We start from the raw sequence: 16,233 nt of genomic DNA on the forward strand, positions 1-16,233 counted from the left end.
TTTGGTCCCTATAGAAGACTCCGCCTTTGGGTGCTTCTCTGCTGAGTAGGCAAAAAAAAAATGTAGGAACTAACCTGCTTTTCTGGCTTGGACAACAAAAGATAGTACTTCCTGTTTCATTATTATGCCACTACCTACTATTTCCTGCCCACAGTATCCTGTAAGTAAAGGGTGATATTTGTACACTGTAAAACATAGTTTTACAACTTTTGGCCAATTATAGAGATCCTTTCCTAGTTTTTCCTCAGTCTTTGATCAGACTAACTCTCACTGATTTGGTGGTTTGCTTGGGTAAAGACTGAGCAAGGTGCCCCTCCACCTTTTCTTAACCCCTTGCTATTCAAAGTATATGGCCCTGCTTTATTTAGAAATTATGTGTTTGTTACATTGTGATTTTAATGCTATGCAGTGTCCTGATTCTAACTAACTGACATGGTCTTACTTCGATAGATCTACATATTTTAAAATACCTTTTTTTTCCCACTGGTCAGCAATAATGCTAAACCTGAAATGATAAATTATTACAAGCTAAATTGAGTGGGTGTAGGCACGTGCTGATATGGAAAAGCAGTGTTTATGTACACCCATAGTCTCAACCCAGCTGCTGCTTCATGCAGAGTCTTTTCGCATAGATTACGCCATGGGGGGAGGGGAGCTGTGTCAGATCTGCGAGTAGACAACAAACATTAAAATGCGCTAACCAGACCTCCTGAATGCAGAACTTGGCCTCCTCCCACCTCTGTTACAGAAGACCCCCAGATGTCCACTCTGTGGACTTCAGAGGAGCCCAGCAGTTATGTCCCGCCTAGCCACATATTTACTTACAATCAAATATTAAGGGGCAGCCCTGCTTTGCCTTTAAGAATATCATCAATATTTCATAGTGTGGCTGCATTAGCCTTACCCTGTGTTCCCAAGCTATGCACTGCTTACCCCTTTTAAACAGTAAAATTCTCCAGTGCTGCATATCAAGTCAAATCAGGGCTCACAGCCCAGTGTTGACAGTTCAACTTTAAGGCAATTCAACTACTAAGCACAGACATGGTTGGGTAGTCAGTGATATTCCCCTTCCCCTTGGCAAGGATATTCCCCTTCCCCTTGCCCATTTAGGGGTACATCGTGGTATGTAGATATACTGCCTAAGTCAAACCCTTACCTTGACTTACTTCGTTTCCTTCAAATAATGTCCCCTTAAGATTAAAGTATTTTCTTTGTTTCCTTTTTTTCAGAGCATTCTGTACTCTATTTCACATTCTGCTTCTATTTAAAGAGTTCTGTAATTTGCTAAAATCAGAATGTGTCTAATATTCACCTAGATTTAACACTGAAAAGGTTTAGTTCTCTGTTACTGTATTGGCTTATGGTGGATTTTAAAGCCTGAACTCCAATCATAGAATATCAGGGTTGGAACGGACCTTAGAAGGTCATCTGGTCCAGCCCCCTGCAAAAAGCAGGCCCAATCCCCAGACAGATTTTTGCCCCAGATCCCTAAATGGCCCCCTCAACTCCGGGTTTAGCAGGCCAATGCTTAAACCACTGAGCTATCCCTCCCCCCATGAAGGTAGTGGGATGAAATAGCGTGGTAAGGGGTGCAGAGGTGCACTGCATTGGCTGCAGTCAATAGATACATTCTGAACTACATTTTCCAAAGCAGCCTTTAATTTTGGTGCCTTCGGTTTTGGTTGACCAGTTTTAGATACAAAGGGCCTGATTTTCCGAGGGGCGCAGTATCCACAACTTCAACAAGAGCTGCAGGTGCTTTGCACCTCTGAGAAATCAAGGGTATTTGTTTTGTATCTAATAACATACAATTTCGCTCTGTCATGGATCCGTGAAATAGTATTATAAGCAGAGACAGAGCTTTTCCTTCAACCACAACACAGAAGGGACAAATCCACTACCATGCACTTGTGTAACATAAAGCACAGGTTTAAGTTCAATGCAGGTACTTCCAAGAAGCATTGATGCTGCCTAGAAAACTTGTGAAAATGCCCTAATTGAAATCAGTTCTACCTCTGACAGATATTTTCTCTATGTATCTAATGCGAGATGTCTAATGGAACCAAACACATAGCATCTATTGAGATCAATAGCTGTTCTGTATACAACATGGCTACAGAAATCAGGCCTCATGTCACTACGGCCATTAACCTAAGAACAGAACATCTGCACATACTGAGCCCCCTCTTTAGCTGGTGTCATTGGCCCAGCTCCATGTCCTTCGATGGAGGTAGGCCAATTTGCAGTGGGTGAGGATCTAGCGCACAGTGAGTTTGTCACCTGAAGTCATTAACAGGACAGATCCCCAGCTGGGATAAAATGATGCCACTTCATTGATTCGAGTGGAACTAAGACAATTTGCACAAGCTGAAGAAGTGATGGATTATGATTTCAGGTGAGGAGGAAGCAGCAGCAGGAGCAGATGAACTCTTGAGGAAAAAAAGTTCCTATATTCTTTTAAATGGTTGTGAAGAATGAGAAAAGACAAAAGGCCAAAAAAAAAAAAAAATCAAACACACAAGCAGAATGGTTCCTAAATAAAATGATTTTCATGAGCTACCATCAACTCTTTGAAGTGTCAATAAATAAACACAATGATAGCCGGGCAGAAACCAAGAAGGAAACTTTCCCCTGAAGTGCAGTGTGTAACATGCATGTGCGAAACCCTGCGGCAGGGGCACACTAGAAAACCAGGTCAAAGTATTTCACTACCCTGCTGCAGGACCATGTGTGCTATCAATGCTAAGCTTTATCATTACAGGACAGTACCAGCAACTTCCGTGGGCCAAATCCTTAAGTCCTTACTCAGGCAAAGCTTTCAGTGGGTCCAACCTTGAGGCCCCTAACTTAAGGGTCAGATGGTGTCTGGTCCTCATGGGGGTGCACAGTGAAGGAGAAGAGCATAGTGATGGGAAGGGGTGCTGCACCTCCAGCTCTACTCTCAGGCACCAGCCAGCAGAGCTGGTTCGCTGTCTGGATGGATAGGAAGTTGCTCCCCATGAAAGGATGCAGAAGCAGGTGCATGGATCTGCCTGGCCATTGGCTCCAGGAAAAGCATCGCTACCTGTTTGTGTTCCCCCTTGGGGATGTTAGCTCCACACTGCCCCTGGCTCTGCTAAATTGTACCGTCTACACCTTAGGTTTCACTCTGTTTCTACTTGATCAGACACCCACAGAAAAGCAAGGAAGAGCTTTGCTTGAGGAAGGACTGCACAACGCCTCAGCGTGTGGGCCCGAAAGCTTAGCACACATCACTAGGGAGCCCCTTGTGGAAAACGCAGAATCATGGCTGTCACTCATTAGATAGAGACAACCTGTTAGGTCACCCAGCTGACCCTCTTCTCCTGCAGGCACTGTCCCTATAGTCTACAGAGGATAATGCAGTACTTTGATTGCAACCTCTCAGTAGCCCTGTGTTGGCAAATCAGTTGTGCGGGTAAAGGGGAGGGCACGGGGCAGTTAGGCAGGTTGTCATCACAAGATAAGATGCAACTACAGTGGTGGCAAGCATTAACTTCCTTACTAACAGGCAAGATCTAGCAGGAGTCATTGTGATATCTCACTGTCATTGTGTTTCATATCAGGTTTCAGAAAGATAAAGCATAACCTCTTCATATCATTTGCAGTAACTCAGGAGTCCTTGTTGGTCATCACTCTGATACTCAGGACCAATTCCCATTACTAATCCCTTGCAAGTGTATATGGAGTAACACAGGCACACACCCTCAAAGGCCGTTAGGCTCCTAACTTCCACTGAAATCAATGGGAGTTAGGTGCACAAGTACCTTTGAGGATGTGGGCCAGAGCCTGTGTGGCTCCACTATGTAAGGAGCGAAGGCATTAGGATCTGGTGATGAGCCCCATCTGGTACACAACCCCCTGCACGGCTTGGAGCTCTGCGTCACAGCAGTTCCCAGCCCCCAGCACACAGGGTGTGCTTAAGCAGGCCAGGTCTAGAGTATACGTCCTGGCTCCTATGTTCCACTATTCCCTGGGTAGTGATGACTCCAGCCGATAGGCTGGAACAGCTTCCAAGCAGTAGTTCCATTGTTGCCCCGTGGCCTTGTAGGAAAGTTTCTTTCCCCACTCCCTCTCAGAAAGCTGCTGTGCCCAGTTGTGATTCCTAGATGGGGCCAGGGAATGGATCTGTCCATAGTCATGGCATTGTTTAGAAATATGCTATTAAACATGTCATACATTTATTTAGATTAGTCCATTTACACGAGAAACAATAGACCATTTCCTGCCAACATCCTGACTGTGGAACTCCCATTAAATAGAGTAGTTGTACTTTGCATGCCTAGTGTGCCTTACATCTGAGGGTCTCAAAATGCTTTAAAAACATCAGTGATTTGAGCCTCCCCCCATGTGAGGAAGGGAAGTATCATCCCCATTTTACAGATGGGGAAACTGAGGCACAGATAAATTAAGTGACTTATCCAACATGGCATAAGTCAGTAAAAGAGCTAGGAGTAAAACCCAGGAGTTCCCTACATTAAACACACTTTCTTTTGTAGCTGATGGAAGTTTTGTCCCAATCTCAGTGGGAAGTTTGGCCCTATTACAAATAAGTAGAATGAGGAAACTATTTTCTACACAATAAGATTGATTGTAATCACACTAGTGATGGTTTTATAACCTCCAATGGAGATTTTCAAAGCAGCAGTCAAGGGGATTCAGATTTGTGATTAGCATTAATGGAATACATGTTTCTAATTCCCCCAAATGGCTTTGCAAATCTCAAACTGTCCCTAATGTCTGGTTTACATTGCTTTTGTTACACTGATACTTATATGATAGGGGTATGAGAAATCTTTCAGCTACAGAAATTATGTTAAATCAGCAACACACTTTGATCTGACCTTTTCCCTGCTAAAATTTTTGGAAGATTCTGGCTAGTCTGGATAGAGAATTATTCACTTGCATTGGAAAACGGGCACTGGTATGCAGCAAATAATTTATATATATTTCCACATCAGAACATTGTTCCCAAAACTATTTTTACTTTGTTGCTCTGTTTAAAAAAAGTAGCATGAACCATCACCTCTCACCTGGCATTGCTCTAACCCTCATTATATTGAAGAACATCAGATAGATATGTATCACAGAAGAAATTAGCTGTACTATTTATATAGTGTAAAGTCATGCAAACCATGCTCAAAACTATGCTGCTTAGTTTTGGTAGCATGAAAAAAACTGAATTAGTAAATTGTATGAAATGGTGCAGAATGACTACTACTAATACCACATGCATCTTATGCAGCCATCGGTCTTTTGAACTAGTAAGCTTTGGGTGTACAGTAAGTGAGATATACAAAGTATGTTTACATTACACGGAGAAGTCAACCAGTGGACCCCCCCCACAACCATTTTTAAACTGGCTTGTTTGAAGGGGTCCATATTGAATCTGAAATCCCATCCCCTGTTGAAGACAGAGGCATGGAGCCACTTGGTGTAAAAGGGTCAGTATCTGTGTCTGTTTCGCCCTCTGCTAGGTAGCGTTTCTCTCTCATCCAGGTTGATCCCCCATTTGGACCAAAAGGGAAGTCTTCTTTGTCTTGGGAGATACTGAATCCACTCGGGGAGCGTTCAAGCTCCTCATGGTTGACGGAAAGAAGGGATAATGGGGTGTCACTGTCTCTTGTCAAGCTCCTTTTCTGTCTAGGAGATATCCTGTCGGAATTGGGGCTCTGCAGGTCTCCTTGGGATTGGTACCTAACTCGGGAGTCTATGAATGTGAGTATAGGCAAAACTGTTGGCCTTTCTGCATATGAAGTCGAAGAAGGCATGGTCTGCAACTTGCCAGAGTTTTGCCCACCTAATGAAAAAGGGCGCGAATAATTCATTGGATCCTGTGCTAAGAAACCATATGGACCAACTTTGTGTACTGGAACCTGGTGGAAGTTATAAGGAGTTTCATGAGTGCAAGGCTCAGAGTATTTGTAGATTATGCTTTTCAATTCAGAATATCTGTTTTCCTCTCTCTTCTCTTCTGCTGGGGAGGCAGCTTCTTTCAAAGGACACAACTCAGTGACTTGTACTTGCAGCTGCTCCATATGCTGCATGTGCATATCGACTAGAAAATCCAGTTTCTTCCCCATGTCGTGAACCTGAAAAATACCAGTTGTGAGATTTCAAATGGTTCATGGCTGGTCATTCAATGCAACAAACACCAGTTGTTTCCATGGGCACATTTTTCTCAGCAATGATATGCTACCACTGTCACAAAGGCAGCTACAGGAGAATGCTGTGGGTTTCTCATTGGAGCCTGTGGGTGCAAAGTATGTTTTACCTGCCTGATCCATTTACCTGAACTTGTTTTATCTGACTCTACGAATTCAGAGAGAACAAACTTCTTTCTTTTTTTCAGTTCTCAGTCAGTAGTTTAAGCCCAGAAAATATAAATAGTGATCAAATGTTGTTGCCATTTATGGTGATTTGGTGTCTGAGTACGGTTGCCAAAGGGCCAGTGTCCATATCACTCAGACCCACATCATGATTAATAGCTTTTATTGTCAACCACAATAGAAAGGCCAAGGACTGGCCCTGGACACTGAACTCCTAGTTGTTGCCTCTGAATGAGGGTTAAAGCTCAGGCTTGACTTTCTTTTCCTGGGGAACAATTTGTGCCTGCATTTTTATGTCCACAAAATAAACTGCTGATGCAAATCCAAGCCATTGCACCTTCACATTTTTTGCACACACAGTCATATATTTAGAAGTGCAAGTGCTGTGATCTGCATGGACAATTCAACCGTAAGCACAAAAAGGCACCTCTCAGGTAGAGGTCATCCTTCTGAATACCCTATCAGCATCAGCAAAGGGAGTATCACGTACAGACAAATAGTCAGGGATAGCCCAAAAGCAAAGTGCCAGATCTGAACAATAATGAATTTTGAGGAGGTAGGAAATCTGGATCGAAACTTCATGGCATGGGCCCATTCCACCAACCAAAATGAAGATGCGCCACCTGCTTTGTAAAACATGCACTATTCAGTTAACTAGCAGCTTCATGGAAAACTAACATAAACATCTCTTTCTTTTAATCCGGAAACTACATACCTGTCTTTCAACTTTAACAAATTTGCCCATCATACTTTGGTCTTCAGTATCTGCTGGGGATGCTTTGGCTACATATTGATCATTTCTAAAAGGAACCAACAGTCTTGTTAGCACTTCATGTTCCATTTTATTACAGCAAGCTATTTGTGTAAGATCACAGAAGTAAAGGGTTATTAATTATTATTATTATCTTAGCACCTAGGAACCCGAGTCATAGACCAGGATCTCATTGTGCCAGGCGCTATATGAACACAGAACCAAAAGAAGGCCCCTTCTCCAATGAGCTTACAAGCCAAGTATATATAAAAACACAGACCTGACTAGCTACCACATCACACCAGTTTTACGTTGGTTTAGTGGGAGCCAAAATCCACAGAGCTACACTGGAGTAAAACTGGAGTAGCCCAGTGGTGAATCAGGCTCCCCATCCAATGTTCTTATACAACACTTTCAATCCACTACAGAGTATCAAGTCTTTTTTCTGCCATCCCTATTTCTGCGCAGTTAAATTAAGAGAAGGATGTTTGTCCAGCATGTAATTTGTCAGCCCAAAATCCACTATCTTATGATAACATATGCTCATTCCCACTGATAGCATTAAACATCTGTTAACATGGTACCAGCTTGGCTACGTGACTGAAGTAACTGCAAAAATTTTAGGACATGAAATGCTAAGCAGAATAACTTCACCTGGGAGATTGTTGTGAAGGGTAAGAAAAAGCTCCTCCCTTTTGGGATTTCTTATGCTTGGGAGTAGATGGAGGTCCAGGGGTAAAAATCATATCTACTCTGAAAGAAGAAAAGAACAAGATATGATAAACATACATAAGGTCTTCTTTAAATACCTATGGGAAAAGAAAACTGCTCAGTATCCCTCCAGCAATGTGTATCTCAGCAGTACAATGAGGGAGTGAGTTTAGTGAGGGCAATAGACTGGGATTCCCAGCTCAGCCACTGACTCATTGTGTGACCACAGGAAAGTCACTTTGGCCACAATTTTCATTCTTAGGCATTTAAAAATAGCACCAAGATCCATATTTATGCACCTAAATGAGTGGCTTGATTTACAGAAATACTCAAAAACAGCTCCTGCTCCCAGAGATTTCAGAGGAGACACTCTAGATTTATTCTAGTAAAATGGAAACAGAATTTGGCTCAATATTTGCAATCCTCTATAACCATTTTAATAATCAAATATGTTAAGTTTCTGACAGTTTTCATATTTAGTTTTCATCATAGTTTTCATTATTATGAATTATTTTAGTGGCTTGAAACAAAAAAAATAGACACTTCAGGCTGCACAAAGAATCCCACCTGCAGAACATTTACTTGTATTTGGGGCCAAACTCGATAGAACATTTTGGAGGCTCTTACACGTTCCATTAACTTCTTTTAAAATTATTTTCCCATGTTCAAGCACTTCTAATCTAGAAGTGTTAAAACACAGCATGAAAAGCCATCTAGGTTCTTCCAACATGACCAGAAGTGAAAGACCTGGAAAGCTAAGGAAACCATTTGCTTTACTGAAATTTCCATTCAAATTATGCAGAATCCAAAGGTTCAGGTAGCATGAATCTAGGCAGGGATTTACAAAGGAGCAGAAAGGAGCTAGCAATCCAATTCCCGCACTGACATCTAATGAAATTTAGGTTCCTAAATGATTAAGTTACCTTTGAAAATGGGATTTAGGCACCTAAGTCCTTTGCTCTAGTTCAACCACAAGTTACAGGCTCGATACAAGAATTACTTGGTGAATGTGTTATGTAGGGGGTTAGACTATATCAGGGATCGGCAACTTTTGGCACTCAGCCCATCAGGGAAGTCTGCTGGCGGGCCAGGATGGTTTGTTTACCTGCAGCATCCGCATGTTTGGCCGTTCACAGCTCCCACTGGCCGCGGTTCACTGTTCCAGGCCAGTGGGGGCTGTGGAAAGCGGCTGCTGCTTCCTGCAGCCCCTATTGGCCTGGAACGGCAAACCATGGCCAGTGGGAGCTACAATTGGCCAAACCTGCGGACTCTGCAGGTAAACAAACCACCCTGGCCTGACACTGGATTTCCCTGACCGGCTGTGTGCCAAAGGTTGCCGATTCCTGGACTACATGATCACAGTGGTTTCTTCTGGCCTTAAAATCTATGTATTAGAAGTTATTTTAATTAAGGAGAATAGCCACTGTCATATAATGTCAATCAAAGTTAAGTGGGAACAGAAGACACTAAATATGCAGAACACATAGAACAAACTATATTGAAAAATAAATTAAAATGAACTATAAAGTAGAAAGAAAAAGAACAGAGTAGTTAAAAGGTGAAAGGTAAGTTCACCCAGGTCCAACCAAACAACAGAGTTGAACTGAATTTGCCTAGCTCAAAAGAGAAATTAAGCAACATTACAATAAACCTTCTTGGATGGCTCAACTGTTTGTTTTTACCTGAAGATCTGTAACAGCTCCAGGCTTTATTCTTCATTACCTTGCACCTTTTGTAATCATTTATTCTACACCTGTGCAAAGTGAATCTAAATTGCTACATTCTGATTTAGTGGCACTCATTTTTTTTTTGCAGTTGTGTAAATGATCACACAAGGTGCAGGTCAATAGAGAATCAGGTCCAGCAATGTCAAGGAATGGCTGCCATATAATACAACTGCTACTTTACTTTTATATGTTGTCGGTACAGATGAGATAGGTGACTTGCCCAGGGTCACACAGAGAATCAGTTGCAAAGTTGAGAGTCATTTCCAGGGCTTATGACTCTCAGTTGCTTGCTTTAATTACCAAACAATGTTCCTTTCATATGTGGTTATTATAACTACTTGTTTATCTTTCCTTCTTAGAGGAGACCTCCCAAACTATTTTTAAGGGGTGAGTTGATAAACTGGCTATTGTTGTGTGCAGGACTGTTTAAAGCCACCTGGATAGTTTAAAGATTCTCTGACTGATGCTTGAAGGAACCATCCTTGTTCCTGTGTCATTAGCAGCATGTTGAGTGAGTGTGAGCCGTCTAGCACAGGGGTTCTCAAACTGGGGGTCAGGACCCCTCGGGGGGTCATGAGGTTATTACATGGGGGGTCGTGAGCTATCAGCCTCCACTCCAAACCCCGCTTTGCCTCCAGCATTTATAATAATGTAAAATATGTTTAAAAGGTGTTTTTTATTTATAACTGGGGGAAAGGGGGTCCACACTCAGGGGCTTGCTATATGAAAGGGGTCAACAGTACCAAAGTTTGAGAACCACTGGTCTAGCACCTACACAGAACAATTGCACTTCCCCATCATCCCCCTCCCCCTGCCCTCCACACACACACATACATTGATCACATTCCTGCAGCGATCTTACCTTGCCTGAAGGTATTTTATTCTGGAAAGCATATCAAGGTGCCCTGCTGAATATTGCTCTATCACATCCTTTACATCATAAGGCCTCAAAGTCTCCTTGAATTTCTTTTTATAGAGACGAAACTGTAGTATTCTGTGTAGTAAATTGAACAATTATTAGCCCCCTATGTAAACAGCACAATGGGCAATTACAGGTGAAGCTCTAGTCAGGCATCACTTTTTGCATGATAAAGAATTGAACAGGTGATATTATGTCAACCCAAGACAGTAAGTCACATGCAGGGAATATATAATACTAAATCATTGTTAAGAACAGACTTCATATTTTGCTATTCATCATTAGCAGGTTAGACCTTCCTAGATATACACATGGGCATATCATTCTGATTAGGCAAGGCCCCAGGCCATAAAAGTCAGAGCTTAAAGAGCTTAAAGATCTGGATTTTGTACAACAAAATATAGGAGTGTTGGTTTCAGGAGTTTTGGTTCAACTTACTATACAGGAGGAGAGAGATTTGCCTTTCTCATTTGTTGCTTCTGTTAGTTTATACTAGCTTTACTTTAGAAGGGAAAAATAATGAACTAGCCAGTCTCTAAGCCAGGGTTGGCCAATCTGTGGCTCAGGAGCCACACGCGCCTCTTCAGAAGTTAATATGCAGCTCTTTATACAGGCACCGATCGCGGGGCTGGAGCTACAGGCGCCAACTTTCCAATGTGCCGGGGGGTGCTCAGTGTTCAACCCCTGGCTCTGCCACAGGCCCTGCCCCGACTCCACCCCTTCCCGCCCCTTCCCTGAGCCTGCAGTGCCCTCGCTCCTCCCCCTCCCTCCCCCCCGAGCCTCCTGCATGCCACGAAACAGCTGATTGGGAGGCATGGGGTGAGAGGGGGAGGCACTGATTGGCAGGGCTGCTGGTGGGTGGGAGGTGCTGGGAGTGGGGGGAGGCTGCTGACGTATTACCATGACTCTTGGCAATGTACATTGGTAAATTCTGGCTCCTTCTCAGGCTCAGGTTGGCCACCCCTGGTCTAAGCTATAAACCAGTGTGGATTAATTTAGAGGTGTTAGAGACCACACCTTAATAGATGAGCCTCCAACAGGGCAGTAGTAGAACTTGCTCCCTGAAATGTCATTTCCTATTGTAATACAGAGCTATGTCCGCATTGTCTCTAAGAATTTGCCTACACTGCAGCTAGGAGCAAGCCTCCTAGCTTAGGTAGACAGACACGAACCAGCTGGGCTCATGCTGGCAAGCGAAATATAGTGGTGTGGATGTTGCAGCATCGGTTCAGTCTTGGGCTAGCCACCCAAGGCGTACAATCACAGAATATCAGGGTTGGAAGGGACCTCAGGAGGTCATCTAGTCCAACCCCCTGCTCAAAGCAGGACCAATCCTCAACTAAATCATCCCAGCCAGGGCTTTTGTCAAGCCTGACCTTAAAAACCTCTAAGGAAGGAGATTCCACCACCTCCTTAGTTAACCCCTTCCAGAGCTTCACTACCTGCCTAGTGAAAAAGTTTTTCCTAATATCCAACCTAAACCTCCCCCTCTGCAACTTGAGACCATTACTCCTCGTTCTGTCATCTGGTACCACTGAGAATGCTCTGAGGTGGGTGGCTAGCCTGAGCCTTTGCCAGAGTGACAATGTCCACACTACTATTGTTAACACGCTAGTGCAAGTCTCTCCATCTGGCTTGCTCCCAGCTGCAGTGTAACCATGTAGAGGGGCATATTTATCAACCAGTTGGGTGTCCACACCGCTGCCAATTATTGGGCTGGATTAGCAATTATTTTGCTTATTGCCATTAGCCATTTAGTAGGCCTTTGCAGGAACTTAGCATAACTAAGGCAAAGCTGGGAGGGAGGAGGCAGCGACCACATGGAGTGAGACTGACTCGATGTCTTCTCTGAGATGCTGGGGTAAGCGTCTGTGAAAAACAGGAAGTCTATCTATATTTGACTTTTGGTATATGTATAAGACTGCAGATTCTGCAAAAAACATAACTAATGACTTAAAAAGCGCTTTCTTAATGGTTTTTCTTTGATTGACATGTTGATGTAATTGTAGTAGTTACTAACATAAAAGCAGTAGACAGGTCTGAGGAATTTGGATTTGAGCTTCTGGACATCTCTTGGAATCTCCAGCAACAGGTGGTTAGCTGACCACTTGAATCTCCTCATTTGACCACTTGAGACCCCACCAGACCATAGGTAACTATTGTTTGGGGGTGCTCTATAACCTATTGTGTTTGTCTGTGCTTGAGACTAAATAAAGCAGAGACTCTGAGTAAAGGCATTCTGGTGAGAGTGCTGAGAAACATAAAGTGAAGGCTTTAAGTGAAATCACTTGATTTTGCGTGATTTGTGCCAATCACATAGCAGACAAAGGTGCTGAATCTCCCTTGGTTTATTTCCTGATACGGCCTTGCAGAGAATAATGTTACTGAGAGCTCTGGGTTTAAGGAACCCCGGGTACCAGACACACCCGAACCATAAGTCTATGCTGCAAAAAATATATAAAAAAGGTTTGTTGTTAACTCAGGTTAGCTAACTTGGGTTAAAATACCAGCGAAGACACAGAAACCTAGGTTAGTAGCTTGAGTCAAAGCTGATAGGGAAACCTGGGGTTTAACTCAAGCTGCTAACCTGAGGTAAAAACCGTGTCTTCACTGCTATTTGAATCCAGTCAGTTAACGTGGATAGATTCCTTTTTTTGCACTGCAGATATACGCTAAGTCAAAATTTAAGATAGGACATTGCGTGCATGTGCACTCATTGACTGGGTGCATTCATTACTTAGACACTTCTGAACATGGCCCCTTAGGGTTCTGCTACAGCTGCCAGCATATTCAAAGAATGATGGACACCTTCTTTGAATTGTCCCTAAGTAGGATGTGCTCAACAGAGTCTGCAGCACTCTAGCACCTGCCCTTGCATAGCTCTTTCAGCTGGAAGATGGTCATGCTACAGTGAAGAATTAACAGCTATCAATGGTGAGTACAACTGCGAGGAAAGTCAATTTTTTTGTGGCTTTAGTGTTATTTTCTGAGTGGAGGGGCAGCAAGCTGCCACTGAGCAGGTTTCCTATCCTAAATGTGTGGTGTGCATTACTGAACCGTGGAATTATCCTCTACTGCCAGCATTTGGACCCTGAAGCACGTTTCTTGTGATACCAAGCAAGATGCATCGCAAATCTACAATTACAATCTGGCCAAGTATAGTCTATTAGAATGTAAAAACTGAAATGGGGAACAGAGGTGACATTTGGGTCAGTTGGAGGCCACAGGATCATGTGTCCATTCCTATCCTAGAAATGAGGGGCTTTCTGTGTGGAAAAGTATGCACAAAATTTCACATAAATATTTCTTGTAATTTTCAGCAGAAAATCTTAACAGAAGATTGTTTTCAAATTGTATTAAGAAAGTTTTGCTTGAAGAATGAAGATATTAAAATATCATGTACCAGACATATCCAAATGTCTAATTATGTTCTATAATCAGCAAAAATATTGGGATAAATCATAAATATTGCAGATTGAAAACACCTATTAGATGTTCTAGGCCATTGCATAGCATTGAAGGATTGTTCCCTATAGTATATAGGGAACTGTTCTGTCCTGTCTCATTTAATTTGGAACAATTTACCAAGGATTCTCCATCACTCAGAATTTTTAAATCAAGGCTGGATGGTTTTCTAAAAGATCTGCTCTAGGGATTATTTTGGGGAAGTTCTATGGCCTGTGTTATATAGGAGGTCAGGCTTGATGATCACAATGGTCCCTTCTGACTTTAGAACCTATAAAAATGTCCCAAACAATAAGGCTTCCACCAATTTGCTAGAGAAATTATTTCACAAGCTAATAAATCCAATTGCCAGGAAGTTTATCCTGATATTTTGCTTACATTTTCCCTTTCTTAACATTGTCCTACTCATCCTCATTATATCCCTTAGTACCAACCTAAATAATTCCTGTGTGTTACTGGTGTTTAAATGCTTTAAATGTTTGTCAATTCATCATGCACTTCACTAATCATTGCTTAACTAAGCTGCAAATATTGAGATCTTTTAATAGCTACTCAACCCTCTCTCCCTCCTCCCCAGCCACCAAACCATTTTGTTGTTATTTTTTGTTATCCCTGGAACTAGTCAAAATTCAGAACTTTTGTTGCATGGAAAATTCTGACATTTCAAAATTTCCTTTCATCCTGAATCAGAATGAAAAGTTAATTCCCCACAAAAATGAAAATTCCAACCTTATTGAAACACTTCGTTTCAATAAGGTCAAAGCACTTTATCATTTTGACATTTTGTATGATAAATTATGCAATAATAATATAAAAGTAAAAGTAATAAAGTTAAAACAAAGTGTTTGGATATTACTGAAGCAAAATGGTGATAATTTTTTGTTGATATTTTTTGTGAAATCAATGAGTTTTCACAAACCATTTTAATTATTGTCAAATCAGCATTTTCCTACAGAAAACTGTTTCATCTGAAAATTTTTGACTGGCTCTAGTTATCTCCCTTGCAAATACCTACTGTGATCTAACTCCCTACTCCATCTAAAGACCCAACAACAATGAACAACCTGGTGACATGATGCAGTGATTTCCTGTAGGCCAAGCATTAAAGGTCAAAGCCAGTACTGATAAGCACAAAGGAAATTTACCTGACAGCTCGGATGGCTGCCTTCAATGTGGGGATCATATCTTCCATGAGGAACTCATTACTGTAACCCCTATCTTCAGTCATGGGATCCCCTGTTCCTGCATCTGTAAAGTAGGTCAAACACATGCATGCAAAAATCAGACCACAATTTACAGCATTTTTCAAAACAATATTAAACCAAGTAAGTAATATAAACTAATTTCAGTCAATAATCACCCATGAGAAGTTCCTTTGGTTACTTTGGCCAGCACTTATCCTCTGAAGAGGGTGATGCCCCCTGTGTCCTTCTACACCAGGCCAGGAGAATGCAAAGACACTTTGTGGTTTCAGAAAGTCTCCCAAAATTTTAGCCATTTCATGAACCATCTAGAGTTTTCCTTCTTGTCAGTTGGATTAAGGACCTTCCATTTTTGAGGTGTTTTTAAGAATAAGTTATTGCTGCAGTAGTCTAGTGGGAAATGAAGATAGAGATCTTTTGGGCTTGATTCTATTCAGTAAGGTACAAATCTCTCCCTCCCACATGCTCCTATGGCTACAGAGGCTCTCTGGGCAGTGTAACTGTTGTGGTTCCCCTGCACAAAGTGGGACAGGATTTAGGGAGGACATATAAGTGAGGTGAGTCCCCTGCTTGGTGCAGATCCCCACCAAGATCCCCTGTGGCCTGGGGCAAGACGAAAGGTTCTGCTGTGTGGAGCTCCCTCCTTCAGGGGGTACACATTAGGGCAGAGGAGCATTATCTCTGCTCTGCTGCCCTGAGGTGCTGTGATGATTCCTTCCCCCTTTCCCATGTGTGCATGCCTAGCATTTGGCACAGCTCTGGGCTGAGACTATGGTCCTAAAATCAGAGGTTCCTCATAACTGAAATTATAATTTGCAAATTGTACTTGATAAACTGAGACCAACTGGGATTTGCATTTTACACCACTATAAACTGAGGGTCAAACTGAGCAGCAATGTGGGGGACGCCCAGGCACTAATCTGGACTCTGTTACACTGAGAATGCTTCAAAGGCAATTAAGCTGCTTGGACGTACTACACCCCACTCTAACCATGTACGTGAGTCTGAGATGCTGTTACTAGCATCCTAAACAGCTGAAAGAAAGTGTGAGTAAAGCACAGCCGGGTCAGGCCGACTTTAACTCACAGAGTCTTATACCTCTTGTAAGTTG

The 16,233-nt window shown here is 42.4% G+C and overlaps 1 protein-coding gene across 1 annotated transcript in view; it reads right to left on the reverse strand.

Moving 5' to 3' along the window:
• Positions 1 to 1,485: 1,485 nt before the first annotated feature.
• KCNQ3 (potassium voltage-gated channel subfamily Q member 3) overlaps positions 1,486 to 16,233 on the reverse strand; it is a 270,864-nt gene continuing 256,116 nt past the window's right edge. Inside the window, exons 11-15 of the mRNA XM_030553844.1 lie at positions 15,066 to 15,168; positions 10,399 to 10,530; positions 7,753 to 7,851; positions 7,063 to 7,147; positions 1,486 to 6,110 (exon numbers count right to left, since the gene is read on the reverse strand). Coding sequence (XP_030409704.1) covers positions 5,373 to 6,110; positions 7,063 to 7,147; positions 7,753 to 7,851; positions 10,399 to 10,530; positions 15,066 to 15,168 — 1,157 coding nt within the window. The 3' untranslated portion in view covers positions 1,486 to 5,372. The remainder of the gene's footprint in view (positions 6,111 to 7,062; positions 7,148 to 7,752; positions 7,852 to 10,398; positions 10,531 to 15,065; positions 15,169 to 16,233) is intronic.

Source organism: Gopherus evgoodei, chromosome 2 (assembly GCF_007399415.2).
Source record: "Gopherus evgoodei ecotype Sinaloan lineage chromosome 2, rGopEvg1_v1.p, whole genome shotgun sequence".
Taxonomy (NCBI): domain Eukaryota; kingdom Metazoa; phylum Chordata; order Testudines; family Testudinidae; genus Gopherus; species Gopherus evgoodei.